A 16068-nucleotide genomic window follows, 5' to 3' on the forward strand; every position below is an offset into this window, starting at 1 on the left:
AATCATGATCTTATATACATCTTTGTGTTCTTAATCTTTCTTATGATCATGACATTCTCAAATTAGAATCTATCCGTTCCAATTATTCTAACAATATAATTCCAATTATTCTAACAATATAATTGGCTAAATTGGTCAAAAACAATAAAATTAAGTTTATATATGTGGGGAGCATTGGACTTCAATTTGCAAATACGTGTATCTTCTTTAAAGACATTGGTCATTTTCATATTTTTTTCTGCGATGATAGTTATTTTGTGATATATATAGTTCACTTTTGTACTTTAGCCATTTCTTTAATCATTTTTCATTGCCAACAGACATCTTTAACATAAAATTGGATAGTCTTCCAGCATCCACCTTACCGGCTCGCCCCAAAGAACATCCAAGGGGCAATATGGTTAATGGTTTGGTCTTTTGACTTTTGGATGGGCTTCAGAATTTTTTTTACACACCTCTAAAACATGGTAGATGGTTGGCATAAAAATAAATGCCACAAGAAGCTCAAACCACATTGGATCCGGAGATTCAAACCCTTGGCAATTCCTACAATTTTTAGGAGAAGGATCACGGACATACACATAGTTAACACTGAGACTCTCGTGACATGAAATAAGAAGTTAACCAGAATCTTAGTAGACTAAAAATGTTCAAATTGCATCAACCATCCATATAAAAAATATAATACAAGCAAGCGATGATGCCTTTTTTTCTTAGACCAAGCTATCTGTCCTACATACATTGATACATACAAAGAAAACAGCAGAGCAGAGCAGAGCCGTATATGAAGAATCCTTGCTAACAATAAAACATTACTCTTTTCACATTGTCCTTGAGGGCAGGCAAGGGTCTGACACCAATTCCCTTTGTCCCATTTTCCTGCATTTCTGGTTCAACATAGAATCTTGCCCGAAAGGCAGCTAAATGTGCATAATATGCTGGCGGAACTGCATCACCAATGACCAAACCAAACACACTTTACTCTTTTCGCCAATCTAGCCAAATATGTTGCCTACGTGATCATTTACCTCCCAAATGTTGGCCATATACTTTCTTTTTTTTTACCCATAATAGCAATGTACTTGTATCTCTTTGTCCATATTAGTAACTTAGTTTTTTTTCCCAATAATAGAAACCTACTAGCATTTTGTTACAGCAAGTAACATGCTTACATTTCTTTACTTATGATAGCAATATGTAACATGAAACTTGTAATCATTTTATATCTAGGTACACTGCTGATAATATATTGGTAGTGACTAATGACTAGTGACCAGTGAGAGTAAAGTATATTGCTATTAGCCCTCTCAATCTAGAGGCCGTGTCTCTATTTCTGTTTTTGTTTCTAACACAGGGCTTTATTATACTGATTGGATTGGATTGGAACTGAAACAAGGGTAATTAATGTGAATGGGACGAAATTTGCAAACCATTACTCTAAAACGTACCTATAGATACGGAGCGTGTGCATCTTGCATACGTATAACAAAGATTGTTTGTCAACGACTGAATCCCGTCTGCAGTGAAATTGTTCTCATCCCAGAGAACATGGTAATGAGCAGGTCGACTTGTCCCCTGACACATTATTAAAGAAAAAAACAACAGTTGGCATTTTACAAGAAAAAACTGCTACTTTCAGCATTTTATAGATTTAGCCACTTGACTATCTCCTATCACCAACCATTATACCCTTTTTAACTGTTTAAAAACACTATTTTTCCCGATTACCAGTTTTAAGAAAGGGAATGAGACAGCTAGCCAAGGTTATTGTTTTTGTATGAATGCTATAATAATAATAATAATAATAATAATAATAGTTCCATGGCTAAACTGATAAAATGATGAGCATACATAAATTTTTTTTTACCCAGATAACAAAATCGGATGACCGGGAGAAATGCTTTGTTTCATGGTTAAAATAAGTATAGTGTTTTAATGACCAGAGAAAAAAAAATTGAGGATAAGTTGGTGAAATTACATATATCTCGCCCTTTTCATAATGAGGAAAAAGTAGGAATGTGTCCAAATGTTGTTAATTAGTCGAAACAGAAGAAAGTAGTTGACCTGAATACCGGCATGGCTGCAGAGATAAAAATCAAACTCTGTTGGATGACAAATTTTGGTATCAACAACGGTACCTGAAGAATGAAAAGGAGTAAATAATATATATTCAAATATTCAAAAAAAAAATTTACTTAAAACAGGCAATTTACCAGGCAAAATATTTCCACTCTTGTCTGTGGTGCTACGGTCCCTATGATTGTTTGCAAATAATCTTGTATGGTGACGTTTTTGCACAACAATAAAAGTCACTGGTGGTTGGTAATTTGGTTCTAAAGATGCACAAGCCTGTGGTCATAAATTAACCCTAACTTAGTTACCATATTCATGTTGATATTATGTGCAAGTAAAGAGTACATTGCTATTACTGGTTAAAAGAGAAAATATGTATACACCGACCTTACGAATAGCATCCAATTCGTACAGTAACACTTGATAAAATTGCCCTTCGCTCACTCCGTCCCTGTTCAAATTTCAAACCTTTTTTTCATAAAGAATGTATGAAAAATACTTGAGAAAATGACTAACACACTTAATGAGGGTAAAAAAAAAAATAGGTCTTAATGGGGAAAGTCTTTTTTCTCTCGTTCTTTCTGCTTCAAGTCAGTATATATCTTACCGGATTAAGTCATAAGCTACATATGGGCATTTCTCTATGACTTGATAAAAAATGAGGCTTTACCCATTATATCATACAAATTTTCCCCCGTTTATTGTTTTTTCTCAAGTATCAATGATTTATCCAAACAGCATTGCAAAGAAATTTTTTGGTGATGGATGAAAAGTTTTGGTTACCTGTAAAATATGATCCGTAGGGGTTTCTGTCCGGTTGCCTTGCGGAAAGAAACTAGAAGTTCCCTGCATGAACAATCAAAATATAAACATAACAAAAAAAAAATTATAGAATTAATTTAGTGAATAGTGACATTTACCTGATCATGCCACCACTGACAGCTCCACGAACAGGATCTTGCCATGTTTTGTACAAGTCTTGAATAAGTTCCTGTCTATGAGCTTGAGCACAAACCAATCCCGCATATTTTGTCACTTCAGGCCAATCCTGGGAAGCTACTACCTACAGTTTACACTCTTTTTCTATTCAGCATCACTTCTAATCTAGACACAGGGGTAAAAAAAAAACAGAGCCTAATAAATATGTGACTCACAGCAGCTATTGAAGGGCTAGAGTCTTCTCCATTTTCTGGGTGAGTGACATCTGCTCCAAATATAATAGTCGGTATGTCACTCACTAATGGTATTCTGCAACTAATAGCATCCAAAAGAACTGTGTTTCTACCACCCATCTGCATCACAATTTACTACTAGTTACATATGTCTGCAATACACATTAATTATGTATTTAATAGAGACATAACCTAATCGGGTAAGCAATATATATATATATATATATATATATATATATATATATATATATATATAGACTTAATGCCCATCATTTATTTATTTTCATTTCATTTCATTATTTTGGTGTACTGTCATTCTTTCAAATATTTTTTGATCATCAAACAAAAGACTTATCCAATGATTGAGTAATTGAATCTTTGAGCCATCATACTTGGTTTTCCAATGTAAACTAATCCCAAAGAAAACGCGATAGATAGATTGAAAGAAGAGTCGTTTTAACTTTTATACAGCAGGCATATTGCATGATATAGCAACGTAGTTTAGTCTTACTATCAATATCAATATAGGGAATGTAATTTATTTTTTTTACCCATAATAACATTGCACTTACATTTTCTTGTTAGGGTTTCGAACCACAAACACAAAACTTAAGATGCGAAGAATTGAAGTCACAAGATTAGGGTAATTGTGCTATGTCCCACTGCTTACATAATAGAAAAGTAGTTATGTAACTTGAAACTGTTAATTAACCATGTTGAAAGTACGTTGCTATTATGGGTAAAGATATATAAGTACATTGCTAACCAATAATAGCAATATGCAATTTGAAAGTTGTAAATTGCTCACGGGTCTCAGGTTATTTTGCTATTATGTTATGGGTAAAAATATACCTATTTTGAGTAAAATATAAACTACTTTTACAAGTTTCAAGTTACATGTTGCTAAAGATATGTAAATATGTTGTTATTACATAGGGGTAAAAACTTAAAGAACACTGCCTATATTGGTAGCATGGGTTGCTATTTCCCGCAATTTGCTTTGAAAAAAGTATAAATGTTTTTTTTAAACATCACTCAGTTGAAACATAAGAAACAGGGCTATAGGATCATATGATTTGTACCTTAACATTGATCTTCAAAGATACATTTGCCAAGTATTGCTTGCTAATCTTAAACACGTATTTCGTAAGACAACATTGAGATATCAAACCGAGATCCGTTTCACATATCCGCTTTATATCACCTTAAAAAAAAATTAAAATTAAAACTATAGTATTGGTTCACCAATAAGTAGAATGAATAAATGCATACCGTATAAGGATCCATTATTATCAGGTAAGATGACTAATAGAAGCTCCAATTCATTTCCTTTTAGCCTGTTCATTGAGACATGATAGACATGCCTTAGTGCTTTCTCAACATGCTCAGGCTTGGCTGTATAAATTGGTATCACCGGGTCTGGATTGAATTCCTGTAGAACAATTAGGGTAAAATAATCCTCTACTTATTTATGAATTATGAGTGTGAGTGTGAGTGAAGAAAGGTTAATAATACAAGTTTGACCGCATAAAATATAAAAGGGAAAAATACAGAAAAGTACCCTCACCATTTTATCGATTTAGCCACTTAATGATTAAGCCATTATACTTTTTAGACAAACTAAAAAAAAAACAAGTTTTCTTGATTACCAGGTTTTGGAAAAAAAAATGCATCTCAATCTCTCAACACACATCACCTACTTTCACCATTATATCTATCTCGCCACAGAACTATTATTTTAATGATTGTTGTGATAATAGTTGAGCGTTCAATGTCAATAATACGTGGTGGCTCTTTGTATTTTGAGTAAAAAATGAATTTTATATATTGTCAAAAAGGTAGAATGGTTTATAATCAAGTATAGGAAAAGTTATGTGGTTAAATTGTTAAAATCTGTACTTTTCCTTCCCTGGAATAAGCTATATTCAATCCATAGATGTTACTTTAGTTTATTTTGTTATTTAATAATTTAAAATGTAAAGAGACTGAAAAGGATGTACATAATATACCATGCCAGATTCTTGACACATTTGAGCCAATTCATTACAGAATCCACGAGCAACACTTTCTTTGACACTTGGAGAGAAGTTTATGCATGCCCACCGGCTAACAGTCATCCCGTTAATCACTTTCTGCAAAAAGTTGTTGGATATGAGAAAATGATGGAGGACATATATATATATATATATATATATATATATATATATATATATATATATATATATATATATATATATAGGGAAAAGTTCAATAGAGAACCATAATTATTGGTTCTTCAAGGAACCAAATCTTTTTTTCAATTTCTAGAGCTTATTCTTTATCGGAAAAAATATCTAAATTCATATATTAACATTGTGAATGTGAAAAGTATTTTTCGGATTCACAGTGTGAATCCGGATTCACATTGTGAATTTTCAAAGATTCACATTGTAAATTTGACGTAAAAAAAAAAAAAAAAAAAAAAATCGAATTTGATATCATTGGAAAAGGGATAAAAAGTTATGAAAAAGTTATGAATTTCTGTATTTATAGTTTTTTTTTTTTTGATAAAAAATAAGTTCTAAAAGTTGAAAAAAAGATTGGTTCCTTGGTTAATTATGGTTCTCTATTGAACCTCACCCTATATATATATATATATATATATATATATATATATATATATATATATATAACAAACTACATACATGGATGCTTATATCATATACTAAAATCCCTTTTAACTTTTTACAAACTTGTCACTCATTTTTTACTTCCACTTCAACACTTAATAATACAAAGATAAAGAAACGGGCCCAACTGATAGAATGTATTTACAAAAAACGAATTTAATCCATACCTTGTTCATCATATTCCACTGACCAACTTGAGGCAAGCAATCCTTTTCTTTCCCAGCATCATGATATTTTAGCTGCATATAAGCATTTGTTGGGACAAAAACTGGAAGAATAAGAAACAATTTATCCAAATAAAAATCATGAATTAATTAACACAAATAAAAATAAAAATTTTATAGAGGGAAATCTTACCCAAGGAGCAGGTAGCACTCTTGCCTCCACACATGCTAGCTTTTCGCTGATTCGGATACCAAATTCCTTCGCATATGGATCTTGGTTGTATGAATTTTGGTGAACTGTCTGAATTCAATAAAAAAGAATATAATCACATTTTCTAAATCTTGTTTACAATCTCGTTTAGCATATAATGCATGAAGGATATTATCAAAGGTTCATACTTTTGAACGCAAAGGAAGGATAACAAAATATAATGCATATATAGAAAACGCTACCAAAATGCTAAGAATAAAATTAAGTAGTGTACGAAATTATTAATGACACAGATCTTTTTTCTTGAAGGAATGGTTAATTCCTCTCATTTCATAGAATGTAATGACAATTTGTAATATAGCATTTTTTTATTTATGTAATTATTAATGACAAATTGACAAGTCATAAACTTTAAAAAAAAATTACAATTTTATTTTTTTGAAATAACCATAAAGTCATATTTTGTATTATAATCTTATATCGTTTTAATATGTTTAGATTTTTAATTGTATAAATAAGCAATTGGCTAATCATAACTAAATATTTTATAGAGTAGTACACTTTAGATTTAAGACTACACTTTATTTACATATACTATAAAAACATTCTTACATGCCAACCAAATATGATCGTGAAATATAATGACTCATTTCTCATCTCCCAAACTTAAAAAAATAAATAAATAAATAAATAAAGTAATTTTCTTGTAAAAGTGCAAAAAGTAAACCACTATAGCGACTTCGGATAGGTCATAGACATGTAAACTTAAAATATATTCAAAACTGGGCCCTTATTTTGCAAGATGAAGTTTTTTCTTCTTTTTGCATAGACAGTTTTCTTGAAACAAAAAGCCAAAAATAATAGTTGGAAAAGTTAACGAATAAAAAAAAAACCTGCAATATATCATTTTCACGATCCTTGGGTCTCTGGCAGGTAACTTTCAATAAAGCTGTAATTTGTTTCTCATTTAACCTTTTCGTATATAGTTGCCCTTCAACAATTTTGCATGCCTGACCAATAAAGAATTCAAAGGTAAATTTATACTGTAGTCAAGTCAAGCTGTCAAGTTAGTACACCAACAGAAATAGTCAAAACTTGCATGCATGAACTAATCAGATCTTGACCTCCATTGGTAAATAGTTGGCCTTCTTTTGGTTTCCTACTTGAAGGCAAGGGAGATGAGTTAGCCGAATAGTGAATCCATACATTTCTTGAAAGTATTCAACAACAGACTTCATGTTTGCGTTGTCATCAACTGGGAATCTGTAAAAAAAAAAAGTTCAGTAAATTTCTTCAATAGATGTACATCCAGCATCACTTCTAGACAAAAAGGTAAAACTGTCATTTACCCTCAGTCATTTTATGAGTATTTAGTATCACTTCTTGACCCATCTAGTCTCGTTCAGACAGTTCATTCAGTCCAAAAAAAGAAAGTATTTGTTCATACAACACTTTATCATTTATCGATTTCAACACTTTATCCATACGGAACATAACGAGAAAAAAAAATTCTTACACTAATTCTCTTGTGGGCTGCGACGTTAATCCAAAAACTCGATATTTTCTTCGTACACTCCCTCTGTGAGTCACTTCAACTTTCACTCCTCTAAGAGCCTTTTTAATCTACAACACGTTTGTTTTTTGTTTTTTTATATAGTATATTAAATGCAAGAACAGTGGGTCATAATTTGTTTACTACAAATACAATGAAGATTAAAGAGAAAAGGAATACCTTGACATGGTGAGAATCAGAGAGCGGTCTCGATAGCACATCTTTGCCAAGAAGCTGGGCTACGAAATCTATTACCGGGAGAGCCTCAATAAAAGCCGCTGAAGCCATATCTATACAATCAATAAAATTACAACTAACTTTCCATTTTCCAATTATACGCACAAGAAATTGATCCCACCCTTTTTGGGGACATTAATTTAAGTCATAGTCCAACACTTTTTTTTTTTTTTTTTCTGTCATACCAATATTTAGTGACAATCCCATTTGAGTAGGTCGAATACTCTGGTAGAATCCACACCATGACTCCAGGCCTTCTCCCAGCTGATGCGCTTTCCGAATATTAGGAGAAAAGAAGGACCTTCCCACCGGACAATACCTATTCATCAATAAACTCAGTCATAGTCATACAAATGCAACGTACTTTCATTTCTTTCAATTACAGTTTTTGTCATTGTACTTTAAAAATTGCTCCCGATTACATTGCTACAATTGGGTAGATTTTTCAAAGTATAATTAATGTTATAAAAAAAAATGATACTCCGTATATATAAATTGCTATTCCTCGCAATTACCCCAAAAATAGATCATCTTCAAAAGTCAAAAGTCAAAAGTCAAAACAAACCTATTCTTACCTTTTCGTGGAAAGCTCTCTCAACACTATGTCTAGAACTTGGAGGGCTTCTTGTGAACCATCTGCTCGTTTACCAGCTAGAAATTCGCCTAAATGGTGCAAATTTACATGTGCGACGAATCTAATCACCACTTTGTACTCCCTCTCTCTTCTGAAAAAATAAATTAAAGAAAAACACCTAAATGATTAAGGATTAACAGCATAAAAAACTTCATGCCTCAGGAAGTTTGTTTTGCCAATTATTTGCGCACAACAATGGAAGACCTTAACTTCCTTCTATATTATGTTCACTCTTCTTTACATACTTAATTTTCAAAAAAAAAAAGAGCATTATGTGATCTAAATCAATATACAGTGGGCCACACCGCCCCATACCAAACGCATCATGTGGCCCACACTACTGCTGCTGCTGAGATTAAGATGTGTTTTTGTAAACCCGAAAGCAGCATTGATATTTGATTTTCCATTAAAGTAACAAATTGATATAAAAAGTAGAAATGCGTAATTCTTACTTGGGACTATTGCTCCCATCCTCTTCATCCACCAGTTTGATCCTAAACTCCTTCCAGACAAATGGCAGCTCACCAGCAGTAAACAAACACTTGCGCCCATCATAAGCAGGCAACCTCGTCCCCAAATCAGATTCTTTATATCGTTTCACCAACTCTCCCATAATAGCTCTGTTCAAACCTCGTGATGTTACTTCAGGAAGTATGCTAACCTGTGTGTGTGTGTGTGTGTGTAAATAATACTATTATATAATCCACTTTCACAAAATACTAAGAATCTCTATGATAAGCAAAGGTTGGTCTTCGTCAGGTGGGGACGCACATGGGTGGCATAGACTTTTTTTTTTCTTTAATAAGATCAGTGGTTAAAGTACAATTGTTTGAATTGAATTGGGCATTCAAGACTCTATTATTATTTATTAGTGGGCTCTACTTAAAACAAAGGAAATGAAAGACTGAAATAATGTCACAAAGACCGTTTGTGTCAGCAAAGGTCCCCAAATCATATCATGATGAAGAAGAAATAGATAAAAAGAAAGATGAATTATAGTCATACAGAAAGTAATCAAAGGAAACTAGCTTACATCATACTGGTTCAAGTCCTTATCTGGTAACTGTGCCATAAAATGGTTAGCCTTGACCATACAAACTGTCCCTGTTTGACCATAGCCTGGCCTAGGAGCAAAACTTAAAGACTTGCTTGAACAAGGAAAACCACTCATTTCTGATGAATATTCATTCAAATTCGAAATTATGTTACAATCAAACTCTGGTAGATCTGCCGCCTTCTGGGTACATGGCCTTGAATTTGGACGCATAAAGATGCCGCTTTCTTGATCAGATGATTTCCTGCCACCTCTTCCCCTTCTTCTTCCTTTGTTCCTGTGTGGCTGATGATGCTGGTTTTCATGAGCTGCACAAGGTGGGGATCTCCCATTTTCGCTTGGAAATGTTTTCAGGTCTTTTTCAGCTTCTAAATTCGATTTGGGTTTCACCACAAGGTGTTGCTCCACTCCTTCTTTGATTTGCCTTGTGGGCATTCTTGCTTCTTTTTTTACTGTGAATCTTTTTTCTTTTTAACCTCTTATATTTCTGTTAATCATCCCCTACTGAAAACCAAGAGGAAGTGTTACAAAATCTCTTTAGGAACAACAAAATTCCAAAAATGAAAATAAAATAATGGGAATCAGAAAGTGAAGCCAAGAAAAAAGATCCTCTTAGATGCTTCGTATCGAGTAATAGTAACACTAACACCCACAAACTAGGAACTTAAGGGGAAAAAATCCAAGCGGAAACAGTTAAGAAAATATAATAACAACACACAGAAGAAAACAAAAACGTTTTGAAGTGATCTGGAACTTACCTAATCAAACAAATGGGTATCAGTCATCATGAACGAGGAGGATGGAGTAAAGAGCTTGAATCTTGAGACCAAGTGATGATGAAGAAGATGAATCTTATAAACACGCATGCAATTGCTTTTTGTGCTTTCTTTATCGACTGTAAAAGGCGTTGTTGAAGAGAGCCTGGTTCCCCCACCTTTAATAGCTTTATTTTATACACTTTGAGACTCGCTTTTTCTCTCTCCTCCTAAAACCCACAAACTCTCTTTGTTGTGTTTGATTTGTGTCTGGGGTTTCTAGGAATGGTGGCACTAACCTCGGGGGATGTAGCAATGGTGGAGATGATGGGCGTGGGACTGGGAGGAATGTATTGTTAATGCAAACCCATCATTAGAATTTAAAGCAATCATGCACCAAATAAGAATAATTCGAAGTTGCAGGCACTTGTGCAGATTTCTCGACGCATGCTTTGTTTACCCCATCTCTTCCAATGTTTTCCCTCTCCACTTTCCATGTCGTATTCATTATCGTTTAACAAGTGTTGACATAATATATTTTAAGTTTTAACAAATAATTTTACTGTTGCTTTGGATGTTATAATTGTTTAACAAATATTAACATAATATAGTTACAAGAACAAGTTCAAATATTCTATGGAACTATATTTTTATCTCATTTAGTTTTTTAGGGCCATTGAAGCTTTTATTTTGTTTTGGTTTGGCAACCAGTTATATTCCATTTTCTAATAGTATACTACGCAAATGGTGCATGTGGTTATTCTATAAAAATAACAACTTGTGTATTCTATAAACTAGCAACTTGTGTGATGCACGTTGTGGTGACGTCAAGCCGTTTTCTAAGTTGAATTTTGGCAATTTTATTGATAAAAGTTAGGTATTGTTGCATTTGTTGATTGAATAAATATACAAGTTCTGTAACATCTATATTTTTCAGGTTTGCTTTTGGACCCTTGAGTTTTGATTTTGCTGCAAGAAAGGTTCCCGATGTCAAGTCCATGACTTTTTAGTGTTGCTCGAGTACGCGGGACGTACACCGTGGTGCACTGAGCGTACTAGGTCTCGTGCCAGACGTACACCGTGGTACACTGAGCGTACTAGGTCCCGTGCCAGTACGTTGTGCGTACTCCGGTACGTCGGGCGTACATGGTTCAGACCAAAACCCTAATAATTAGGGTTTGTGCACTATTTAAACATCATTATGCCCCCAATACCTTTCCTTTTACCAGCCTCCATCCCAAGATCGACCCTCTTTGCAAACCCTAGTTCATTTTAAGCATTTTGAGCTTTTTGGAGTGATTGTGTGCTTCCTTGGTTGTGAAGAAGGACCTTCAAGGAGTAAGCTTTGCTCTCAAGACTTTGGATCCAACATCTCCTCTTCATATTGCACCATTTGGAGGTATAAAGCTCTAAACTTGACTTATGTTTCTTTAGATCTTAGTTAAGCGCTGTTTTTTTTCCTTTTGTCCCCAAAGTTTAGGGTTGATGAGTATGAGGTACTCCTAATCCTTCAAGGTGTCCTTTCAGGTGTTTTAAGGCATCTCAAGTCTTAAAGATGCAAGTTTGGACCTTAATTTGTCCCCATCCAAGAGTTAGAGTGTAGTTTAGGGTGAAATAAGCTAGGTTTTTAGTGTTGGGCTTCTTGTAGCCATGCAAAGGCATAAAGTTTGCAACTTTATGGCCTTAGGGGTCTTAGTGGGTTTAGATCTAAGTTTTGGTCGTAAGGTCTTAAGGAATTAAGACACTTTGCATGAGTTTGCATGAGGGGTGCGTACGTCGGGCGTAACTCCCTATACGTCACGTGTATTGCATCCCAGTCACGATCCTCCCGCTTCGGCCGAGTATGCTGCACGTACCAGTTGGCACGCCGAGAGTACGGCCCAGTCCAGCTTGGGGTTATTTTTGGGCCTTAATCGTTGGGCTTGTTTGTTGGGCTGGACCATGGACTTTCTTATTGTTGGGCCACTTCTGATGATGGGCCCATATTGGACCTTGGATGATCCTTGGGTTTGGGCCTGGGATTTTTATTGGGCTTAAGAGACTAGCTTGGCCCTATTTACCTTGAACATTAGGCAAGTGTTATAGGTTTTAGTTTTGGGTTATGTCTCAATTATTAATTGGGACTTTATTGTTTAGTTAGCGTGGGCATTTCTCCAGTCCAGCAGCCTAAGCGTTTATCTGGGATTTTTCAGCAGTTGAGGTGAGTTTCCCCATTAGATCTATGGGTCGGAGGCACCAATGTCGGCCCATTGTTTGTTGTGTAAAATTTTGGATGCCTTGTGATGATTATATGGAAGACCAGGATCTGGCCCCTGGAATTTGTATGAAAGACCAGGATCTGGCCCCTTGCAGTTATATGAAAGACCAGGATCTAACCCCTGGCGATTTTATGAAAGACCGGGATTTGGCCCTCGACACTGAACGAAAATACTATGATTTGGCCCATAGCATTTATCTTCTTTCATGTGTAGTATTTGGTACTTGGGGAACTCACTAAGCGTTATGCTTACAAATTTTGTTTATGGTTTCAGGTACTTCCGGATCCAAAGGGAAGGACCTGGCGTGATGGCACAACATCCTCCCCTCACGGTTTCCGTATTTGAAATAATTTGTACTCTGATGATTTAATACTATGATTTGTATAGGTTCCGAACAATTAATGAATGTTTTGAATGACTTTTAAATGAAACATTTTATTACTATTTTGGGACGTTACAAGTTGATATCAGAGCCTTGGTTTGAGGGATTCGGGCACACTTACTGGTGTGTCAGAACTCAAGCTGAGGAAATTATAATTTTCTTAAGAAAGTAAAAAGTTAAACTTCTAAAAAGGTTTTATCAAAAAGGAGGGGGTGTGGTGCGTGCGGTCAGCCGAGCTCAAGTAAGTGGTTCCCAAGTTAACCATACTTATGTGTTATGATTAGTGTGCTTGATATGAGAACTACATGCTAGATTAGGGGCTAAGGATACCTTTAGGAATCATATGATAGAATTGTCTGATTTGTGTGATGCCTTATAGCCCAATAGAATGATGTCATGTATTACTTGGAATTGATATTGACTTAGTTATTTTCTAATTGTATGCTTTCAAAGTTTTATATGATTAGGATTGTATAGCCCTAGAATGATTGATTTAGCCTTATTTCCTGTTCCTTGTTTGGTTGTGGACTTAGGGTAGAATCTTCATTTGACAGTCTATGTGATCCTATTTTGTGTACAACTTGCATGCATAAGGCAACCAACGGTGTTGATTGAGGTTCTTGGTACTGCGAGTGGTGAAATTTGAGAGTTCCTACGAGAGTCTAGGATATGTATGTTGTGTAGCATAGGATTTGTTTTTGGTTGTAGTATGGTAACTTAGAAGAATCAGGATTGACCTTGATGAAGGTACAGGTAGGTGTGGAAGGTAGTATTGGGCCCATACTGCTGGAAGCACAGGACCTGTACCTGAGACAAGAGCAGACCTGACAACTCTAAGGAAGCCTTTGTGTTGGGAATGTTTCCATCGAGTCATAACTGATTGTTAATATATTGTATTTCAGTTTGAGGATGGTGATGATTACTCGTGGAGGTACAGGTTCGGGTGCTGAACCAATTGATGAGAGGATGTGCGAGTTCATATCGGCTGAGGTTACTCGTGGTGTTTTGGATGCTACCCCCGTGCTGTTCGGTATCATCAAGGAGGGGATTATGGATTTGATGGATGAGAGGCTCAGGAATTTTCGAGCATAGATTACTACAGGTCAAATTAGAGCTCGAACTCCCTCATTTCGGGAGTTCAAGGCTTGTGGGGCTCTTGACTTCTTTAGGGTTAAGGACCCCATCTCTAGCCATCGTTGGATTGATGACATGAAGAATGATCAGCGGACGAGCTTCTTGAAAGGTTTTGAGCATTCTAACACTCCTATGGTGTACATGCAACCCTAGAAACCTTGGATCTATGTTTTCTCTAATATACATGCAAATATGATTTTTCCAAGGTTCTCATCCTAACTAACATACAATGGAACAACTATACTACAAAGTCTAGTTAGATGACATACCTTTTGATGGAGCTTGAAGTCTTGAACCTTTAAGAGCTTAGTGCCCCAAGTGTTGCACCTCAAATGGTTCACACAACACCAAAAACCCTTGGAATAACTAGAGAAGAAGAATACTTAGGTTCACTCTATGAAAATCGGCCTTGCCCTCTTTTGTGTATGTAATAGTGCCAATTTCATGAACTAGAGACCTCTTTATATAGTGTGGAGAATTAGGGTTACATTCATGTAAACCGTAATACCCATGACCTTTCATTTCCATAGGATCCATGGGTTAAAACTCCATGGACTATCCATGAAAGCTTAGCCCAACCTAAATGAACTTGGCCCATCCTATATATAAATAAGAGTCCATATTTAATTAGTTCCTTTTTTATCACTAAATTAATTCTTGATCAATACTAATTAAATAATATAATTTCATATTAATATATTAGAACTTATAATATATTAATATAAATCATAAGTCCTTTTTCTCATTTTGTATATTCAATTGTTCTGATGCCATGCAACCCAAATGGACCATGCTACTCTCGGGTCGAATACATACCAATAATAGTTATGGGCTTAGACATCTAATCCAACAGTCTCCCACTTGGATAAGTTTAAAACTATTATTGTGTATGACTCCAAGATCCCGACTAGCAATCGTAGCTCTTAAAGCTGCTACCGAACTCTGACCTAGTCAAATGACGTGTCCATTAGATAAGGGATCATATATTCCTCCATTCTAGATATCATATGGACTGAGACATGGATTATAATCATTCTCTCTGTCCATCTGTTGTTTCCCGATTTCCAATTTATGACGACTGACTAATTGAACAAATCAAATCAGTCCGGGCTTGGCCAAGCACTTAGGGGTGTCATCACTAAATCATCGAGGGGCCCACAGATATCGCTTTTATTTCTCCAAGGGTAAAAGGAATGGATAAACTTTGACCCAAGTGTCCGCTTGTACTTACTCATCAAATTACACACAATGATAAGTTTTATAACAACCGAGTTACTGGTTGCATCTACATATGTCAAGGTGCAACTAACGCGCAACTACAACTCACACGTCTCCGTTTGAAGAATATAAGATATTATCGTCTCATGATTCACTCGTGATAAAATCCATGAAGTGATTCAAACGAGCGTGGGTTGAATCCAATACTCGAATCTCATTCCAGGAGCACTCATGAACACTGTAGCCACTTTGTCCCAGACAAACTACAGACCCTTCATGACAGTATTGCCTCAATACCTACTTCCAATGTATGATCGACTGTGGATAGTTTGAATAACCTAGTTATTCGGGAAGTCAAAACATGCAAAGTGAAACACAAGAATAATCGAATCCAATATGGTCTCAGAACCTATGAATATAAATAAAACACCTTTTATTTATCACCATATTGATTACACATTATTCATTGCATAATGTTTCAAATAATCAACTTAATACTTGAATTAAAACAATAGTCATGCCATGCTCCAAGCATGCACACTATGTTTGTCCAAA

At 35.0% G+C, this 16068-nt stretch overlaps 1 protein-coding gene across 3 annotated transcripts; it reads right to left on the reverse strand.

The window, feature by feature from the left end:
- Positions 1-608: 608 nt before the first annotated feature.
- On the reverse strand, positions 609-10960 carry LOC145138818 (protein argonaute 10-like). 3 transcript variants are annotated; one of them, XM_079072840.1, is made up of 22 exons: positions 10525-10957; positions 9746-10267; positions 9165-9373; positions 8654-8803; positions 8264-8397; positions 8022-8131; positions 7806-7912; positions 7414-7552; positions 7183-7299; positions 6272-6379; positions 6082-6153; positions 5255-5377; positions 4518-4677; positions 4328-4449; positions 3228-3365; positions 2994-3136; positions 2857-2919; positions 2461-2524; positions 2214-2349; positions 2065-2138; positions 1449-1575; positions 609-947 (listed from the first exon to the last, which is right to left on the reverse strand). In XM_079072840.1, exons 2-22 carry the CDS (start codon positions 10199-10201, stop codon positions 799-801), a joined length of 2901 nt encoding a protein of 966 aa, XP_078928966.1. In that variant the 5' UTR covers positions 10202-10267; positions 10525-10957; the 3' UTR covers positions 609-798. The 3 variants fall into 3 exon arrangements, 2 of the variants coding, with proteins under 2 accessions (XP_078928966.1, XP_078928965.1); XM_079072839.1 differs by having other exon boundaries at positions 9746-10270; XR_013721737.1 differs by having other exon boundaries at positions 826-947; positions 1979-2138; positions 9746-10270; positions 10525-10960.
- Between the last annotated feature and the right edge of the window lie 5108 nt (positions 10961-16068).

This window comes from Lactuca virosa, chromosome 9, assembly GCF_052849685.1.
Source record: "Lactuca virosa cultivar CGN04683 chromosome 9, Lactuca_virosa_CGN04683_v6, whole genome shotgun sequence".
In the NCBI taxonomy this organism is placed as follows: Eukaryota; Viridiplantae; Streptophyta; class Magnoliopsida; order Asterales; family Asteraceae; genus Lactuca; species Lactuca virosa.